A 22,121-nucleotide genomic window follows, 5' to 3' on the forward strand; every position below is an offset into this window, starting at 1 on the left:
TTTGCATTCATTAAGCTGAAGTCATAAACCAGGGCTACTCAATTTGTAGCCTGAAGTCACTTTGAATAGTCAGCCTGATTTGTTTTGAACAAATAATTGAAAACAATATTAATTTTCTGTTTTAAAAAAATGTGTGCCTTGAGATGTTTTACACAAAAGTAATATGCTGGAAAAAACTTTAATATCCTGGCAAAGGTAATACTGAACAGGTTTAAACCATTGCAGGCTTAATTCAAGTACAATAAACAAAAAAAATTCTTGACTGGTAACAAACTAAAACAAGCCCTGTGCTAACACCAGATGGAATTTATGAAAACTTCCAAATAAGAAAGAGGTTGTTAGAAGGCAAACACTAAGGAAGTGTGTGCTTTTAGCTTCAAGGTAAGGGAATAACCTTACTGCCAATCGAAGAATCCTATGCAATCCTAAACATTATACAAAACAGGCATATGCTGAATGAAGTACATATGCTGTATTGGAGTAAATCACGATTTGTGCCAAGACAGCAACTTCCCACTCCTTTTATGTATAAAGAGCAGTGAATTATACATGCCTTTTATCATATAAACATGTACAAACGCACACATTCTGTCTAATGTCAGGGGGCTTTGCTCTACTTTTATCAGTGCCATTGATCAAATGATGAGGGGGGAATAGCCAGCACCCGGTGTGACACTGTGGCTTTTTGCCAGAACTGCTGCTGAAACATATTTAAGAGTCATGAGCTGAGCCATTTAAACACGGCCAATGCATTATGTATTATGGCCATTCTCTGTCAGCTGAATGATGTACAATGCATTTGTCAAACAATGAAGTAACAGCATGAGAGGACATCACACGGACAGAGAAAAGGGGGCAAAAAAGGAATGAAAAACTTTAGGGGCCAATGAAAAAAAGAAGAAGAAGAAAAAAACAAAATAAAAGATGATATTAGGAATCCAAATGAAATGTGACCTTTAAGTACAAATAGATTTTACATTTAGATACTTCAGTAACCTTCCTGTAAGCAGAAGAATCCTACAGAGATAAAGACGGGGATGTTCTCTCGGACGGTGGCCGCCGAGGTGGAGTAAACCATGGCGACTATGGGAGGTAAATGACAGGTCAAAGGTCTGAGCCAGCAGGAGGAAATGACATCGGCAGGAAATATGAATAAACAGTGGGGGATAATCATCCAATACAAGCACTGACCTTGCAAGGGATTAGCAGTGGCATTATCTCTCAAATATACAGATGTAGAAAAATGAGGGAGTGAGTGACCTTCTAAGAAGAAAGTTTGTAATGTCGAGTGTAACTGAACTCCAACACAATCTTAACAGCAGCATGCTGCTATTGACTTGCAGCAGATTAAAATGTCGCTAATCACATGTTAGGAAACTGAAATTCAAATTGAGTAGGCCAAGTTGTAAGTAATTTATTTACTTATTTTTTATTTTGACAGTGTTAGGAGTGACAACAGTTTTCGTGTTATCGTTTGGGGTAATTGTAGTTTTTTCAAAGAAATTATTCTGAGGCTACAAGAAAAAGATGAGTGACATTCAAAGTGAATAAAAACATTTTTTTAAGCCTCAACGGTGAAGAACACATCTCAATTAAAGAGCTTGGCCTAGAGCAAAAACGGCATCCAGATTTTCTTTTAGTATTACATCTTGTGCTTCTTTTTCCCTTTACTTAGTGGACTTTGTATGACTAAATAAGAAAAATTAACATACTGGAAAAATGGGAAAGGACAACTGGGGTTATTTTTATATGATGAGGCTACAACATTAGTTAAACATGCAGTATTACTGCATCTAAAAGGTCACGGCTCACTCACTTGGACAGCTGAATCATTTACAGCAGAGATGGGCAATTAATTTTCCCAAGGGGCCACGTGAGAAACTGGGAATGTTGTGCAGAGCCACACTAATAAGATGAACTCAGTTCTGTTCAATATTCCTTTTATCTCTTTATATTTTGCTACTGGTAAGATGAGATGTTACAATTAGGAAGTTAAACTGTAAATACAGTACTGTGCAAAAGTCTTGAGTCACTCTTACTGTATATCTTTATACTGTACTCAATCCATCCATTCGCTAGCGCTTATCCTTTTCAGGGTCGCGGGGGGTGCTGGAGCCAATCCCAGCTGTCATAGGGCGAGAGGCGGAGTACACCCTGGACAGGTCGCCAGTCTGTCGCAGGGTTAACACACAGGGACAGACAACCATTCACACTCACATTCACTCGCACATTCACACCTAGTGGCAATTTGGATTATCCAATTAACCTATCCCCAGAAACTGTACTTCACTAGGAAAATAGGAAATGGGTACAGTGAAGTATTGAGACATTGCAAACATATATGACAATACAGTATACGAGGCAAATACAGAGTTTGTACAATTCTAACAAGCTTAAAAGTCAATATTTAATATGACCATCTTTTACTCAACACAGCCTGAAGTCTCTTAGCTAAGCTTTCTTGTAATTTCTTTCTTTAAATACTCTTCAGGAAAAGTTCTCCAGGCTTCCTGAATTACATCCAAAGCTCTTGTTTGGATATTGGCTCCCTGTTTTATTCATTCTCTGTCAAGATGATCCCACACTTTTCTATCCAGATAAGCTTTCCAGACAATACCAATCAGACACTTTCCAGATGGTATTGATCAAAATTGATCTACATTCATAATTCCATCAATATTGACGAGATCTTCAACACCCTGGCTGAAACCATGACAGAGCCTCCACCGTGTTTGGATTCATCATCATATGAGCTGTTGCCTCTGATTTCAGTCCTGTTCTTGAGAAATCTAACATACCTTAGCCTTTTCTCAATGTTTTCTTGTGTTGAGAATGGCTTCTTGACTGTGATCATTTCTGATGACTCTTCATCGATGGGTCGATGTGTTTCTTGGGTCTCGTTTCAGGTCTTTGCTGGATTTTATTCCCCCTATTTCTTAAGAAAATACAGAGTGTTTTAGGCCTGTCAGGTTTTTTCCTATTTAATCATTTTTTATATCTGCTGTTAACTTTGGCATTTTCCATTGATTCAACTATAGAAATGGGAACAGGTTGCTAATAACAAAAACGTTATTTAAATTTCTGTCATACCGACACAATTCTGGTTCATCCCTTGAATGCCGATGCTTGAACAACTCTAAAATCAGTGTTACTTGGTTCAACAACTGGGTGAGGGGGAAAAAAAAAAAAAAACAAAAAAACAGGGAAAAAAAACATTTCTCAAAAAAAAAAAAAAAAGTAGGTAAATCAGCTAAAGCGATAATACAGGATCAAAAGCATGTCAGAGAAAAACAAAATACCTCTTTCATGAACAGTAAATTGTCATCTTCTTAAAGCGCTCTGCTAAACTAGAGCTAATTACACAACCCTCAACAGGGTACTTTACTATTAAAACCTCTCAAGTCAGGGCAACACCTTACATCAACGCCCACATAACTTAAAGGACAACTGCATTCCCAGCAGAGAGAGAGATGAGTAGGAGGAAGATGAGGAGATTGAGACTGAATAAGAGCGCAAGACAGGGAGGAGGAAGAAAGTTGGCAAGAACAAGAAAATAAAACGTGATAACCACAGTAAAAAAACAGGAGCCTCCAAGTTATTATAGCAACACTGAGCATTTTACACCTGTCCACGGGTTGTATCAGTACTGCTCGGAAGCAATGGCACAGTGGATGTGATGCCGCCTCTAGAGAAATACTTTCAGACTCAGAGACACACACAATGAAACTAATAAGAGAAATAAGAAAATGCAATGTTTCACTTCTATAAACAAATTCCTTGTAGCCAGCAATAACAGGGACATCTCCTACACTTACACAGCTTGGTGTTATTGTGTCCCATGGGCACAGTTAAAGTGTACTATTATTAGGAACTGCAGGCCTGAAAGGAAGAGGGAGAGATTGTCGGAGTGAGATAGAGAAAGAACAAATGGACCATTTATATCAAAGCTTCATAAACACACATGGGGCCTATTGTTACTAAGGCTACCTCTATTAAAAACGAAAACACTATTGTCATCCAACAGCTCATAGATACATGATTACATCCTGTGGCGCCACGCACACTCTCGCGCTCACTCATAAAGAGGAACACATACATCTGTGTACACAGAGAGGACAAATGCATTTGCATAAATCTGTACATAAACACATACGTCCAAGTCATTTCAGTGCTTCCCCTTCACAGATTTAAGCCTAAAATAGCAGAGGCTTAAGGATTTTTTTCTCCACAAGTTACAGGAAAGCGTGTGTGCTGAAGTTGGCTGACGTGTGTGTGAGACGGAGGATATTAGCAAAAGCTCAAAAGTGCATCTATAATATGTGTGTACTGTCTTGTGTGATTGCGTTCGAGTCTGTGTGTGTAAATGCAAACGAGGCTTGCCCGGCTGTAATCCCCGAAGCAAGAGTACGCGTGTGTTAGTGGGTGTGAGAGAGAAAGTGTGTGACCAGTAAGATGGTCGACGGCGTAAGCTTCAGCCTTCACAGCTTAAGCCCCCCTCGCTTTTCTACCCCATAAGGCAAACAGTGGATAGACCACAGGGCTTAGCAGGAGAAAGAGGAGAAGAGGACAATATATGGAAACTAATTCAATTTCAGCCTCTTTGCGCAGCTCTCCGATCTGCAAATACCACCACAGGCTGATGTAAGGAAATGGAAATCTCAACTTATATACTTCAGACTATGGAGTATCTGTAGATTGGAATCCTATATAAGCGCACTTCTGCACTTGAGGAGCAGTCATGCAGCTAAATGCCTTCTCCATGTGAGGTTCAGATCCAGCCTCTCAAGCTGTTTCTGCTCCCTCGTTACCTGTCACCGTCTCAATTTTCCTGTATATTACCTAATGAACTTTCCAAACTCACAACTGGTGAGAAACTGGTTATTCTTCTTTTCTCTACAGAAAGGCTGCCTTGCATATTTAGGGGTGCTAGTTTTGTAGAAGTAGGGGTGTGCTCCCTTTCATAGCAACTTTATGTTTTTTCAATTGATTGGTTAAAAGAAGGCATTTTAAGTCATCACCTTTTCTTGGCAAAACACAAACTAAATAATTTACTGATGAATAAAACCAAACAGGTAGATTAATTAATAATGATTTTCACTAGCAGTTGATAAGAAAGAACAAATGTCAGCATCCTTCAGCAATCAGGTGGACTTGCCGTAAGTCCAGTTTAATGAACTCCTCATAATCCTCGCTGTTTTTCCCCAGTGTGCAGGTACTGTTGCAGAGATAACAAACCGTGTTATGAGTTTGATCCTTACCATATAGCCCTTTTCAGACATGGGATACGGTTTGTCTTATAAATATAGCATTCCAGGCAGGCACGTTAAAGTAATAAAACTATTTTATTCAGACAAACAAACAAAAGCACACAAACAAAGATCAAAATACTAATACTGTATTTTACAGTTTGAGATGTTGGTCAACTCATAAACAAGCTTTGTCAAGTCAGAGGCTCCACAACAGCAGGAAAAAACAAGCCTTCAACCTGTCGGGGAACTGTCTTGGGAACATGTGTGGTAGCAGACAAGTAAGGACCACGAGAGCCGTGGACGGAAGCAGATTGAGGAAGAGGTGAGGTGATTGTGACACAAGACAAGAATGAAGTCAGCCGACACTGAGCTACAATTGTCACTGGCTGACCCAAGGACTAGAGACATGTCAGTTGTTCTCTTATTGGACTGGTAAGGCACAGCATCGGTGGAAGCCGCTGTTCTCTGGTGTCTCTAGGGCACGATCCATTGAGCTGCTTTTAAATTCCTTGCATACTGTTCTTGGTAAAATTAACTAAAAAAGTTCAGCCATACCAGGGATTTCCTTGAGCTACATATAACTGTCTCCAGAATGACAATTTCTTTCAGCCTGTGCTTCAAGTCTATTGTGTAATCAAGCCATGAGGTCAAAAAATTTAAATCAAGTTCATCTCTCTGAGTTCCCTCAGATATGCACCCTGACTGGTGACGTCTGCCGGGCCCAGCCTGTTAAGGTTATACTGACCAGAAAACAGAAGGCACCTTAAGAATCCAAGAACAACGAGGTAACAACATTTCAAAGACTAGATAATTACCCAAAAACTAAACACAAACATGAGTCAAACATGCAGAGCTGATTTTTACATGTTAAATGTTAAAGAAACGCATTAGACAGTAACCATTGTTACCATCTACTCCAGTGATTTTCTAACACTTACTAATCACCGAGCAGTTTGTTTCTCTCAAGTGTATAAACGTAAATGCAAATAATTGTATGTGCCTCAATTATAATTACACCACAGTCATTTCTCAGACAACTTAAAACATTTATTTAAAACGTTTATACTGTTTAATGAATTGCTTTCAGCATACTGATTTTTGGTGTTCTCTAAAGTGGACTTGAATAAACCTAACAAGCTAAAAAAAATGTCTCTGCCAGTGTTTGTGTAACACCAAGGCATTAAATAACAAAAGTCTCAGGTTAAAAAAATACAGATGTATACTAGCGATCGGGGATAGCAAGATTTCTACTCATGCTAAGCTGCACGCCCAGAAACCGTGAAATGTTTCATACTTGACACACACACACACGCACAGTGGCGATAAAAACAGACAAAGATTGTCTATTGACTCGCTCCCCTTACCAGCCCACATAAATCTGCTGTACTGCTCTGCGCATTTTAATCAGCTGCTCTTAGGGTTACGTTATTTACCTACTGAATGCCAGATAGAGGAGCAAACAAGCTATTACACTATCTAAGTTTACATTACATTATGTTTCACATCACTTAGGCATATATGGTGCTGAACAGCTAAAAAAAGAAACATGGAAAACTAATTCTCGGAGCGAAACAGATGTGACAAAGAAAGAAGGAAGAAAGAAATAAGTGATCTAAGGAATAGTCAGCATAACAGTGTTTGATATCTTTACTGTATCCTTCTGAGGTAAAGCCACATTTAAATACAACTGACGATGATTTTTCTTTAATGCACTGATCCCAGTGTTGTTCTGCAGGTTATGACAAGTTAATCAAAACCACAAATTGTGCAGAAAAATAACATGTTAAACCTGGATTAAGCTTAAAAAGCACGAGAACTCTTGCGTAACAATATACCCTTACAGCCTCATCATACGATACAGGGGAAGATAACAATCAGATGTATTTTCATCGTCAGTAAGATAGTTTCTGTGCTTTCATGCAAAGTAACCTCACCTTGTAAAAAGCACTACAATACTCTAGGGAGTGAGTGGGTATCAAAATTTGCCCAAAGGCACTGAAAACCTGTTAAAAGTACGCAAACGCTCACACAAAAGCATGTAAACAAGCACAGAGTTGCAAAGATATACACACGCAGCAGTAACGAAGCACACACAGCAATACTTCACTCCTCCGCTCAAGGGGAGGAGCACGCAAGCCCCATCTATCACCGTTCAGCGCGTTTAGAGTAAAGCACCTCAGATGAAAGCGAGCGCTGAAAGATGAATGGAAATAGCAATAAGAGGGGAAAAGAGGAGGAAGGGGTTTGGTCTTGGAACAGGATTGAAGGCAACCCAAAAAAAAATAGAAAAGGGGAGAAAAATGTGGATGCATGTTGACTATGTGAGAGCTACGAAGGGGGTGATCAAATAAGAGAATAAGACGCTAAAAACTGAATGACAACAATAATCTCACAAGCTGACAGATGGGTAAATACAGATGGACATAACAATGGAATTCACAACTGAGTAGCTCAATCCCTCACAACACAATCACAAAAGTCTGGATGATGGGCTGTCACTGTCAAGATTTTTTATTAGGGACAGAAGACACTTCCACATGAAGTATTTCCAAAACATTTATAACGATATCCTTGATTTCTAAGCGGCCACTGCTTTAGAGAAGACGTCAGACGGCTACTCTACATGCACGATTTGCCTCAAATTGACCTGAGCTGAAAGTAAACCGATTTAAACGCTGAGTATTTAATCACGTTTCCGTAAAGCTTCACTTTAGCTTCCACTTTCTATCAGCAGTGCAAGAAAAAAAAGTTTGTTCTATAATCACTATTTTTCTGAGAAATATTTAGATTATTCAATATATGAATCACCAAACGCTGTACTGTGTACACAAAAATGAAGAGGATTTGACTTCCATCTCTGAAAGTCTGAAATCATTCCTCCCCCTTCCCAATGTTATACTAGCTCTGCTGGAAGTCCTCTAAAAGCAGACCAAAGCTTCTCCTTTTCTTTCCTCTCACTTGTACCGTCTCCCACAGGTGAACAGCTCGATCTCGTATTCATACAGATGTACACAGGAGGCCACGACTGACAAAGTAAAGGATCATGGAGAGGTGCGCGGGTGAAGCAGGAGAATTACCATATGTAAGGAAAGGAGGTGCCAAGGTCTCTGTTTCTGTCTTTGGATAATGCAGGTGGGCTACAAGGGACAAGATAAGCACAGACAGATGTACATGCACTAACAGCGTAGACACCATTGAATGCATGCGAATGCAAAACACACACAGCGTAAGAACAAAAGGAGCACAAAGGCGATGAGCACAGGAGAGAGAGCAGACGAGGCGGTATCGCTGTCGATCCAGGTGTGTTGAAGATACAGTATGGGCCACTGCCAGTGTATGAGTCAGTCAGATGAGGAAGAAAGTGGTGGTGTAGAGATCTGATTAGCACTGGGAGAGTGGCTAAGGGGGTTTTCTCATCAGGATCAGCTTTCAAACCCATGACATAGTGGTACTTTTAATTCAGCAAGGGAAATGGATAAACCAAGACTTCGCCATTCGTGTGCCTATGGGAATAAAGAACTGAGATGGACTTTGGGTTTTTTTTGTTTAAAAGGTGTTGTAATATATACTTAGGTCCATAAGTATTAAGACGATGACAACTCTCCATCTGTACACGAAAATCAAACACTCAAGATGTGACTGAAGCGCAGAATTCAAGATGTTTACAAAAGTATTACATTTACTGTTTAGGAATTACAGCAAATTTTAATATATAGTCCACATTTTCAGAGGCTCTAAAATAATTGGATAAACTAAGGGAATTTCAAGTGTAAGGATTCTTTTTCAATGACTGTCTTAATTTACAACAAATAGGCATCACCAAATGTTGGGTTTCCTCCCTGGAGATGCCAGGCCTTTACAGAAGCTGCCTTCAGTTTGTGGGTCTTTTTGGCTTCAGTTTTGTCTTCAGGAACTGAAAAGCATGCTCCGCTGGGCTGAGATCAGGTGACTGACTTGGCCATTGAAGAATATCCCGTTTCTTTGCCATGAGAAACTCCTGGGTTGCTTTTGCAGTATGATGTGGGTCATTACCAATTTTCACTATAAAATGTTATCTGATCGGTTTTGCAAAATTTGGCTGGATCCAAGAACTGTACACTTCAGAATTCATTCAAGTCTAATCTTGCCTTCATGTTCCAGAGCTTAACCAGGTGTTTGCACCTTGCTGTAAACATTCTCTATTTACATTTATGACGACATCTCTTTCTCCTCCAGAGTTTTCTTGATTTTGCCAGATGTTGGGTTTTAAAAAAAAAAAAAAAAAAACCAAGGAAAGAATTCTGTGATCACTGACCGTCTTTCACACTCGTTGGTGTTGCAGAGCTGGCGAGTCCTTTCCTTCTTTTTACATTCCCGTTGTAACTACCTCTCCAATAATAATTTTGACCTCTCAGTCTAAATGGTCACTTGCTTCAAAGTCTCCTTGGACCTCGCATTGAGAGTTCCAGTGTAGAGATACCAAATGCAAATTCAAAAGCTGGAATTAAATCTAGGTCTTTAATCTTTTTATTTGGCCATTCAATACTGACAGAACACGACTAACCTATTAATGAAATTACAGGTTAGTTAATTGTCCACTTGTGTCTGCCCTTTGAAAATGCAGCATCATGTATAAATATGAATGGGATACTTTTGAAAACCAATTAAAGATTATTTAAAGCTGAAAGCCTCCACTTAAATCACATTGATTATTTAATCTAAAATACAAATCATTGTTGCGCGGAGACAAAATTACAGAAATTGTGTCCATTAGGGCTGTGCGATATCACCAAAATCTCATATCCCGATATTAAGACATCTATCGTCCCGATAACGATATAAATCACAAAAATGTGTGCGAATAGTTCAAAAATCAAGTGGCATGTGTTGTCTGTGAGCCACCTGCATTGCTCTATAGTGAATCACCACATTGTATCTTTCCAGTTGCTAGAAGAAAATGCTTTTTAATATAATCTCTTTTATTAATACTTCCTTTACATTATCTCTAGTGGCTTTAATTGACCCTTCTTTTCTACAAAATCTATAACATGGGAAATTGGCACTTTATAGATAAAGCCTTCTTAAACAGAGGGTCAAGACTCTGAATTGCTTAGAAGGAGTACAGCCTTGAGTCTTGGTTACACTAAATGTATCCCATTATGATTACTCGACTCCAAGAACAAGAGAATACAGCAAATGAGTACCAAGGATCAAGGTAACTAACATACGCAAATGAACTTAAAATAATTTATTTAACGTCAACTTCTTGATTCACCCGTACTATTAAAAGTAAATAAGTTTTACCCAAGATCAACACACATAAAAGCACAACAAGAATCTTGGGGGTTAGCGACAGGGTCTCTGGTTTTTCAGACACTGTCTAAAGCCTTTCACTTCCATTGATGAACATCAATGAGTCACACATTTTCTCTTTTCTATTGGCAGCAAGAACTCTCAATAGCCTTTACATAGTGAACTGTAAATCCCAGAACTGTAAAAAGCCTTGCAAGCTTTATAAAACATTTCAACAAACAAACCATGCCTACATGTTTGAAATATGTTTTTCATTTGGTCTTTACTTGCTCCCAAGATTATTTTAACACTGGCAGCGTTGCAGCTGAAAGAATGAGGCTAATATTGAAATAACAATAAGAATAGGAATAAGAATATAAACACATTAATTTAATGAAAGCTATCTTGTAAACTTTTTTCTTTGCCAGCTTTCCTTTTTTCCTTTGGCTGCAACAAATGTGTAGCTTTTAGCCTGGATCATATTGTTAAATTCTTCATATTGGTTTAGGATTATAGCTTTCTGTTCGCCGTTAATCCCTTTAAAAGTAACATGAGAACAGCAAAAATGTCTGAAAAGATTGAAAAGACCATGTGTATGAAGACTAAGTATCCCAAAGAGAAAACCACTTGTAATGCAAGACACAGGAAATCTGAAAAGAACGCTTTAGGATGTTTAATAAAATCTTTCAGTGCCCATTATTTATCATCAATCATAAGTTGTAGGTGTTAGTTGCTGAAAATCACAAACCATATGAAATATGTTAATCAGACAATCCAGGTGTTTAACAAACCTCTATACTGCTTTGATTGCAACCAAAATGTTATTTAGGCTAATTAGTACGATGTTCTTTGATGAATGCCACACAAGATTTGGAAGTTATTTTTTCTTTCCATGGCACTAACTGGGCTTTCAGTAAGATCATTACCCCAAAATGCTCTATCCTCACTTTTTCCATTTACTTCCTCTTCCTCACAAGATAATCTCTGAAACCATCTGCACTGGGAGTAAAATTACATATTGCCAGCTTTTCATTTCTGTCATCTAAACCTGTCTTTTTGTCTCCTTTTATATCTGTTTTCAAAGCTCCTATAAAATCACACAGGAAGCAAAAGCTGGGAGGAAAAAACAGAACACTCAAACGTAAGAGGCTTGTGGACATCTCAAATGCACTCACAGAAGCCATTAATAAAAATAATTAGCGCGGAGATGGGCGGAAAAAAACAGGGGCCAGCTTGGCAGATGTAAAATCTCATTTCTGTGATTTAATTTTTCAGAGGCTGAAGCAGGAAATCCACCAATCATTGTGTTAGAGTACAGAGCTCTAAGAACAGGCATCTCTATCCTGGAAAGAGATAAATGTACACACAAACATAAAAACACACAGACCCTATCAGTAGCCAAAGAGGGCCAGAGGGATCATTAGTGAAGGAAGAAGATCAGATATCGCTAATTCATCTTGGTCAAAAGGATTAGAGACACAAGCAGAGAGAAGGGGATATATACCGGGCGCCTGTGAACATTCCTGGTTTAATGTACTATTGTGATTTTGGAGTCATTAATCAGACACCAGTAGACACACGCCTACATAATGTTTCACTCACTCGCAAATGCAGTTCAGGTTCTAGTTCAGAAAGGTCAAGGTGACTGTTGTTAGTGTAATTCACAGAAATCGTTAGCAAATGGTAGCTCATGTTAGAGATTAACCATTCGAGTCTACAATCTACAACACAAATAATCATGATTATGTTATGGAAGGTTAACGCTTAGTGACGGCAACATTAAGTATTTTCTATATCATTTGTCCCTACTTTGCAGAGAACAGAGAAAACTGTAGTGGTGTGGGGCAGTGTGCAGCCTTCCAAATGTAATAGAAGTAGTTCGGTCAGGAAAAAAGCCAAGAGTCGGAGTAATAAATTGTTGACTGTGGTGTTTCTCCAAGTGCAAAATCAAACAGGAAAAGCCTAAAATCCAATTTATAACAAAATTAAATGGCTTGCCAATGGATCCAAGCATCCTGGATCCATTAAGACAAGTGGATCGCACATTCCAAGATGTTGTCCTGTGCGTGTTCGGGCTACTCGTTCTTCTGCACACAATAAGCCTGAAATAATTTATTGTTGTTGACGTTCCAAATTTTATGGAAGAAAACCAATCAAACAAGGAGTCAGCCCAGGGTGCCACACTTGTCACTGTTTTACATGTTCTCCATTTATAATGAAACAAGTGTTTTGGGGCCACATGATCCAACAATAGTGCTGTTATGTATGAAAATCATCTCAAAGCCCGATGAGTTTCTCTCGACTGTGTTGATAAACTTCAAGCGCTATAGTTCCAGTTTGACACTCGGGTATATTAAAGTTTCATTTTATAGACATTTTAACAACAATTACCAGCTAAAAACAATTCACAGACGTTGCATTTACATCAAGAAAATCAAATGCCAAAGTTCGATAGACTATAGAAAAATCACCATGGTACTAACAAGCAACAGCTTAGATTTTTGTGTAATTTCTAATAGCTAGTCAAACTACAGTGAGTTGCAAAACAAAAGAAAACTGAAGAAACAACACTTAAAAGTCAACAGGTGAAAAGCCTAACTATCAAAAAAAAAAAAAAAAAAAAAGAACAGACGGCTTGTTATCTTAAGTTTAACACATTTAAGTATCAAAACTAAGAGAACCCCATGTGACAAACAAGCAGAACATCCATTAGTTTATTATCTCATTAGTCCCTTTATGAAATTCCGAACAGGAAATTTGAATAGATGAATTATTCAAACAATAACAAATTAACATAATATAAAAGCAAAAGAAAACAGACAAACCATTGCGGTTGGGAATTATTACAGCTTAAAGTCAAATTAAACTTTTTTTGACGATCAAACTCAGGCTATCATGCATCACACCAAATATTGGCTTTTGTTACGATACAGATTGTGGGTATTTTGAGCTGCAAAGATAACAGGAAATAGCATAAGTGGTAAAAACCCTTCAGACTCGAGTAACAGTAGATTGGAGAAAGCAGGCACCCAAAGAAAATAGTCGGCTGCGCTGCTGGGAGTGTCATTTGTGCAATTTGAAGGGTGCACACACGCACAAACACAACTAAACAGTGCCACACAAAGAACCAGGATTGCACTCCTGATGCTTCAGTACCGACGAACTCCAACTGTGTATTGTACTGTAGCTGATGAAAAGACTCAAATATTCCGCAAAACATATGGCAGAATGGAATCAAGCAGAGAGGCAAGGTAGTGTAAACAAAATAAAAAGAGGAGATGATGCTACAGGGATATAAAAGAGATATATAACACCTGAGTGTATGCTGAGGATGAAAACACCATGTATGTCCCCCATCAGACAATACAAACAACTCTAATCCACCAACACAAGTAAATGTATAAAAATCCCGAGTAGCCTTTTCATACCTCATATAATGTGCTCTGAAAGACTATTTCTCCAGAAAGCACAATATTTAACCTCTCATATAAGAATTCACAAAAGTCAGCCATCAAGTAACCACCGCATGGTTTGACATTGAGTGGCCTGCCGAGTAATGCTTCTCGGTTTATTTAAAGAGTTTACTTAAAGGTAAATCTCTGGTAAAGCTCTAGTGTTGGTAAATGTGCAGAAGAGCTCCAGCTAACACTGCTTTCTTCTGCTTGAAACTTTTCAATAATATTTTCACTGTTTACAAGTCTCATAAGAGGAAAGCTGTAAAATCAAATGAGTCCTGAATCACAGTGGTGAATGTGGGCAATAATGGAAATGATGATAATGTTGGCGGTTGACTGCAACAAAGGGACAGTGATTGAAAGTATCCTACCGTGGTCTGTAATTTTACAAGACACGAGATAGAGCTCCTTCAAACTTCTCCCCTCCTTGGCAATGATTTCCACACACCTACAAAGAGACACAGAAAAACAATAAATGTTTAAAACATCACCAGAAGCATCTGCGTCGTGTATATTGTGTTTCAATATTCCTTGAGGGCAACACTGCAATGCAATCCTCGATTATGCACACGCACACAGGCACGTCGGATTATTCCACAGTAAAGGTTAAACAGCACTGCTGCAGGGTCATCTTTTAACACACATATTAATAATTAAATACCTGATCTGATTAAAGAAGTATGCATCAACACAGCCAGAGTGTGTGTGTGAATATGTGCATGTGTGTGCCTCTCATACACACATTAGTTGTAGGTCTGCTCACTTCAAAGAGGCATATCTGCATTCAGTCCACTGTCTGATCCCGAAGGACCAACACAGTGTGTGAGTGTGTGTGTGTGTGATAGATAGACAGCATACACTAGAGAGTGCCACGGGGAAGATCAGAGTATCTGTATCAAATGATTCTCTTTAAATGTCTCTAATGAGAGTAGTGCGTGCAACAAGTAGATTTTGATCAACGCATTTGACCCATTAACCTTCAGGAGAAAATGTTTTGATCTTGACGCTGGTGTTCTTTCATGAAAATTTATGAGACAAAACAGACTAGAAGCACATACACATGCATACTGTACAGCTCTCGTGTGTGAAAACAGAGGTGGGAGAGAAATCGTGATGTTCAGCTGACTGTTGCAGGTGAGTTTCAAATCTCAAATACAGAAGTACTAGTATTCTGTAAGAAACTGCTTTACACAAATCTGAACTGGCGACTGGAGGTTACTCCAAAATGCACTCCATGAAAGTCCAGGAGCATGAGTGAGAATCTGAGATTTCTTTCCTTTTGTGCTGTTCATGGCACCTCTTTAATATCTAGCAAAAAGGACTTAAAATACAATAACGGCTTGCATAAGATAGATTTCTTTTGTTTTTTTCTCCACGAAGAATTTAAGGTTGCCCGGTTCATGGATTTCATTTGATGTGTGATATATATAACACCAAACTAATCAAGGAGTAAACAGGTGCTAGAGAGAGAAGTTAAAATGTGTGTTATATTTTTGAAATTCTTATTTCTGAGTGGAGCCAAAGCTGTTAAAATGTGTACTGACCCATCTGCTTTAGTTCACTGGACTCCATCTTTATATTTTGCCTTTTCTATTAAATTTTTGTTGCAGCGGTCCTGTGAGTCTCTCCATGTTATCAGGTTGTCTTTCACCCACTTTTTCACTGTCACTTCGCATCTCTGCCTGTTTATTTTCCTCTTTTCCTCTCTGCTTCTTACTTCATCCCACCTTTCTTGCTTTGTATAGCTACTCTTCTGTATCTCTGTCTGCGGCCTACTGTGTGATGGGGATAAAAGAAAACACAGACAAGACCTGTTGAAATTGGCAATTCCTGACTCAAGATTGTGCTGTGGCCAGCCTTAGATTAGAATCAGTTACCGCAGGGTCACAATATCATGCTGTTTGTTCGGGGGCTACAGTATTAGACCTGCTAATAAATTAATGTACTGGGAAGAGCTGGTGAGGAAACGGATAAAAAAGAAAGCAGCAATTGAGGGACTGCGACAAAGGCCGAGGCGAAGTGCATCCTCTGGGAGCTTGTTACACTGTGCCCAGGTCCCCAGGGTTAGAGCAAAAGCAATTAGATCAGACATCAATGAACGCGGGAGGGAGCAGGGAGAGTAACTACAGCAGGAGACAGTAAGTAGAAATTTCTGTACAGTAGTCGAAGGGCTACATCATGGGAGACTGACAGATCTAAGCAAGTGGGGGAGAAAGAGAAGAAAGACTAAGAGGCCATTAACAAGGCCTGAGTGAGGTGAAATGACAGGAGGTGGGATCGAAAAGAAAACCAAGCAAAACGAAGCAGAGGTGCACGAAGTGATAACCAAGACATGGTTCATGCAACCTGGATGGGCTTCAAGATGCATAAACACCACACAAACACCACGAAGGTCAGCTAGCATTAGCAATCTGATCCTTTTGAACAGCGTACAGACCCCCATAGCTAAAACCCCTCAATGGATATAGTGTTCATGTTTTGACAGAGCACAGGAGCCAATCAGCATGAGTCAGTTGCAGTGATGCAAGCACACAAGTGAGGTTCATAACAGTTTTAAGGGAGTGGCAGGCCTATACATTATTATAGTAAAGATGCAGGTGGGTTTTTAAAAAAAACAAACAGATTGCTTTCTTTTAAAGGCCCCAGGGGGTCAAGCCTAAGTTCTCTGATCTGCAGAGTGTGACAGGACACTGCTGGTGGCTTCAAAGCCTTTCTCCAGCATTGCCCATCTTACTTTTAGTTGTTTATGCAGAAACATGAAAGTGAAAAGCTGAGGTGTTGGCACAGAAAAGACCACTTTGTTGGTACGGAGGACTGAAAATGCATTACTCATATCAAGTGTTACGGGAGTGAAGCTCTCAGAACTGGGACGACATGATAAATATTTGTATTTAGCTGTGTTCTTATTTGCTTCAAGATAGAGTAAAAGTTTTTAGGGAAAGCTGGTCTTATCTGAATTTCCTTAAGAGTTTGTAAGTGCACTTGTTCTTGTTTTTGGCTTACTATAACCATAGACTTAATGAGCATGGCATTTGAGAGAGTGATCGTGTCAGCACTCTAAATGAATTCATAGTGATGAAATGCATGCAAATTAGAAGGAAATTCACAAGGAAATCTTCTTTTTACACATTGTTTAGCAGCAAAGTCACCAAGGTTGGCTTTTGTCAGATTTGACAGGTGATTCTCAGACCATTGGTTTTATTCTTTTTCATTTATATAAGAGCTTAATCTAGGGAGAAAAAAAACACTGCCTGATAATGCTGGAAGGAAGGATGCTATATGATAAGTCCTTCTTGCATAATCATTTTGATAAAACATATGAATGCAAACATGAAGCGGAGGAAGACAAGATCATTGCAATGTTGTTGAGAAACTACTGGTAAATGGGGACGAAGGTGGGGTGAAGAAGAGGAAAAGGAAAATGATAATCATTAAAGACGTTTTAGAAAGAAAAACATTAGAAAGACAGAAAGGTGGTGGATATGATGAGGAAAGCAGACAATAGATGTAGAGGTTAGTTGTTGACAGAATGACACAGCTGATGTCAGATGAAGGATTAAGAAAAGCAGTTTGAAACAGAGGTGGACTGATGAAGTGACAGAAAAATCTGGTGATGCGGTGATGATAAAACAGTGTAAGAGGCAAGAAGAGAAATATCACTGAAGAAGAAAATCAAGGAGTAGAAATGATAAGCTAGAAGATAACGAAACTGTGTCAGAATAATGGAGAGGAAAGAATCAGGAAACTGAAAAACAAAAAAAATGTTTTACTTTGTACTAAATTACTGAGGCAATGATAAGTGAAGAAGAAGCAGACAGACAATGATTCACCACTTATTCAACAAGAGCTGCAGAGGGCTTAAGCCTAACCCATCTGATGCTGCGTGAGAGGCAGGTTAGATTCTGGACACGATGCTAGTCCATCACAAACAGCTCATGCCCTCATGCACACCTACGGCCAATCAAATGAAAGCATGTGTTTGGATTCTAGGAGGAAATGCAGGCTGGACTCAAGAGAACTTGCAAACTCCATACAGAAAGACTTGAGTAAATTGTAAATGGAATGGTACTTTTATAGTACTTTTATAGTACTTTTCTACTCTATTTGAGCACTTAAATGCTTTTTTGCTACGAGTCTCATTCACACATTCGATGATGCGCTTTTTTTTCTTCGCCTAAGCATTTTTATACACTTACAGTCACACTCCAAGGGCCATAGTGCTAACCGCTGTACTTGTGTACCATGAAATGATGAAAATTTTAAAAATGAAATAAATAAATAAATAAATAAATAAATAAAAGAAAGGAAAGGAAAGGAAAGCACCAGAAGAAAAGGAGGATGAGGAGGATGACGTTCAAGCATCTTGTATATCGTACAGTTATGCAGCTAGCTAATACACAGCTCCAGGCTATCTGTTCCAATAAAATGACAATAAAATGGTTTCTATGATAACTAGGTACCACATGTGTACACGAGTACACATGTGTACACGAGTAGTGTACACATGGGGTCTCATCAGGGGTCATCAAGATGACCCCTGATGAGACCAAAAGAGGTGAGTCTCATCAGGGGTCATCTTGTAGTTTACGGTCTCTGTAATGCCAGCACAAACAGCTAGAGGTAAACAATTAAAGTGTCCCTCCTTTCTTAATCTTGTTTTTACAGTTAAACCTCAACAGGATCTAACTGTGGTTCAGTGCTTGGAGAACCGGGGAATTGTTAAAGTTTATCATTCGTAAAAGCAAAGTCAGATGCAAAATTTCTATCTAAACTGAATTACTAAATCCATACCACTGGACCTGAAGGAGCAGTGGTATGGATTACTCCAACTCTAAAACATTTTAGATATAACTGTGTTTCCAAGACAGCTAATGCCGCCTGCCAAAGAATGCAGCCTTTCTTCAACTCTAAAATCATAAAAAAAAATTTAAAAGTTGTTTTTAATGAATACAACACATCTGCTACCTGAAAGAAAGAAAGATGTTATTATCCCATTACTGAGCCAATATGTAGAACTCTCAACGGTAAATAAACAATTTAATTATTTCTCTGAAAACTTAAAGCTCTAGATGGAGCTATATTTGTTTTATACCATCAGGTAAAATATATATTTTGCTCATACTTATTCACGCTTCCTTTGGTATTTTTCCAGAGAGAAAAAAAGAGTTTAACTTACTTATCTTCTGATTAACAAAATTTTCTTTCTAGGATCCTCAGATGTAAATAAGACCCAAAAGTTTGACAGACTATGGAGTACAGATTACGAGGAAAATACTATATATATATATATATATATATATATATATATATATATATATATATATATATATATATCTTGGAATTAAATTTGCTCAACCATATTTCCCCAACTTGCTCACTACCACTGCAAAGCTGCATTCAGTACGTAGCTCACTGAAAAAAATTAAGACAAAATTAGATTTTAAAGGCTACTGTGTGATGGGTGAGCAGTATTGACTTCTAAAAAAAAAGAAGTTAATAAAAAGATTCTAATCCATCCCATTAAAGGTGTTATTTACAGGGACTAAATGTAATTATTATGATGTGTTATGAAGTGTTTTGTTTTTGTTGTTTTTTTAATCCCAGAGAAGCACTTTCATAACTAAAGCAAAATAATAGAACTGAATTTTAAGAGGTAATAAATCTTATCAATAGTGTACTAAATTTTAGGAAAATGGACTTTGAAGTCAAAGCCAAATCACTGAGGTAGGTTTTTCTTTAGTTTAATTCAAATGGTTTATTAAGACATCAAAGCTGAAAAAAATAGTAAAGTACATAACCTGGTATATGGTCATACTGCAGCCCTGACTATTGTTAAAAACAGAAAACTCCAAAGGATGAGCACCTAGAAAATCGCCAGCCAACCAGCACTGTGCCTAAGGACAGCCCTTAATACTGGCTCACTGTTTGATCAAACTTAATCTCTCCTATGAGCATGTTGCCATGGTCATACTCAAATTAGATAACCACAATGCTTATTTATGTCTCTATGCCACACGCTAATTTTTGTTATTTTGTATTTCTGTTGTTAGCTTAGTTTCCATCAAGTTACTGAAAATTAATCCAAACTGAAAATTATAGAGTTTCTTTAGTTACACAACTGTTATTAGTGTCACATCCTTCACTAGGAATTTAAAGCATGTTTTTGTAAGTATGCAGCATTTTTAATTCAACACTCCACTGGTTTCTATTTGTTTAAAATAGGGTAATTTGTCTGTGAAGAATTCTGTGGGCGACTTTCTAACACACCCAGTCTAACCACCTTATTAGGCAATATCCATACACACAGGGCCTACAGCAAGAAGATGCAAAAAAAAAAAAAAAAGTGGGGATAAAGCAAGTGATGGACAACTTTGTGTGTGTGTGTGTGTGTGTGTGTGTATCATTACACAGTGAGTTGTTTGCGCTTGTGCAGTTCATGCATATGTCTCTCAGAGGTGAAGCTAATCTTCTTTCATGCAGCACAGCCAGAGGTATCCGAGCAGACAGGCAGCAAGAGGAAGAATAGTAACAATACTTGAGAGAAACAGAGGTCCATATTTATCACAAAGACTGCAGACAGTCTTGCAGCCAAGCAACATGTGTAGTGTTTCTCTTTAGCTAGCCGATCACAATGGAGCAGGAACAAAGACACGGCTGGGAGAATGGCTGTAGGTAGGTACACTAGCACAGTGTCGACCAATACAAGCCCTCGTCTCATCCCGTTCCTCACACAACCCACAATTACACGGCTGTCTATACTCACAAAAGAAGCAGGGAAATAGAAATGGCAGATTTTCCAAAGAAGAGTGTGAAAAAGGAAAAAAAAAAAAAGGAGAAAAAACTAAGCATCAAATGTATAAAGAAAAGCAGCTGAAGGTCTAGGGAGAGGTTGAAAACATAAAAAGTAGGAGGAGGAGGAGGAGGTAGCACTGGTGACAGACAAGACTTCAGACTTCCACGGCTGTCTTTAGACTTAATGAAATTGAAGGGCGGAGCAGCAAAGAGGAGGAGAGCGAGGCAAGACATGGTATATACTTGTGTGGAGAACGCTCTTGCAAAATTATTCTTGCTGTAAATTTTCTTTATATCACCAATAAATCCATAAGCACGAGCAAGGAAGCAGGGTTCTGCTTCCACAGGCGATGTGCAGCATTGAGTTTCTGGAATCCTCTATGCACAAAAAAAAAGAAAAAGAATTTTATAATGTTTTTTTCATTGGGTTAGTATCAATTGGTTCAAAGATATCCAATAACTTAAAAGAGCTCCTTAGTAAGCAAATACCTCATATTGAGGAATTGCAACAACAATTTTAAAATGAAGCAATTCAAATTTTATTGAAAATGTTCACTGCTTTTGAAGAGCTGATTTAATATGTGCAGACTGTTCTGTTGCTTAGGCTTTAGTCACACTACAGGTTTAGCTGTCTGTGAGTCATTGCAAGTAGTTTGTTTGCAAGATGATTCTGCACAGCTTTGTTGCAGGCAACCTGTCTCAGTCCAACTCAGACGAGCTGTAATCACTCCCAAAGTGATTGGCAAAGATTTGCAATTAAGGTGTGCAATCTAATTTATTAAAGCAAACATACTGCCAACAATTTGTAATCAGTCTAAGTAAGCTGAGTTCCAACTTAACTGCATTACTAAGTTACTAAGGTTTGCAGCATGAAATTAAGTGCAAACTATGGTAAATTTAACATCGAAAAGCATGCCGTATTTTGCACCCAATGTGTGCAGTAGTTGCCTCTAAGTTAGCAAAACAGGTATAGGTGGATGGCTCAAAGCTGTGAGCACAGTAAAGTTTGGCTCTGTCCTGTAGCTCTTTACTCAGTCTCATGTGTTTAATGTTTAGAGCAGAGTGCAACATACTCCTGCGCTGTAATAATATTGGTATTATTGCAGCCCTGGTATTACTGAAGATGAATACATCTTTTTTTCCTGTTTTACAGTGAGCAGATCAGTACACACTGAAAACATATCTCCCCGTCTTTTCTCAGCAGTGCGCACACAGAGAGCAACATTCATGTGTCTTTCTTTTACTTTCCACAATAGACACTAATACATATATCTGTCAAAATGCATCGGACAGGACTGTGTTAAGGTGTTAGTTAAATATGCAAAATATTCCAAACTGTATGCTTTCTTCTTCA

General features: G+C 38.4%; 1 protein-coding gene across 1 annotated transcript in view; it reads right to left on the reverse strand.

The window, feature by feature from the left end:
* Positions 1-22,121, reverse strand: part of fbxl17 (F-box and leucine-rich repeat protein 17) — a 232,963-nt gene that overhangs the window by 66,642 nt on the left and 144,200 nt on the right. The window contains exon 9 of the mRNA XM_026186347.2: positions 14,347-14,423. Within this exon, the coding sequence (XP_026042132.2) occupies positions 14,347-14,423 (77 nt within the window). The remainder of the gene's footprint in view (positions 1-14,346; positions 14,424-22,121) is intronic.

Source organism: Astatotilapia calliptera, chromosome 12 (genome assembly GCF_964374335.1).
Source record: "Astatotilapia calliptera chromosome 12, fAstCal68.1, whole genome shotgun sequence".
NCBI classification, from domain to species: domain Eukaryota; kingdom Metazoa; phylum Chordata; class Actinopteri; order Cichliformes; family Cichlidae; genus Astatotilapia; species Astatotilapia calliptera.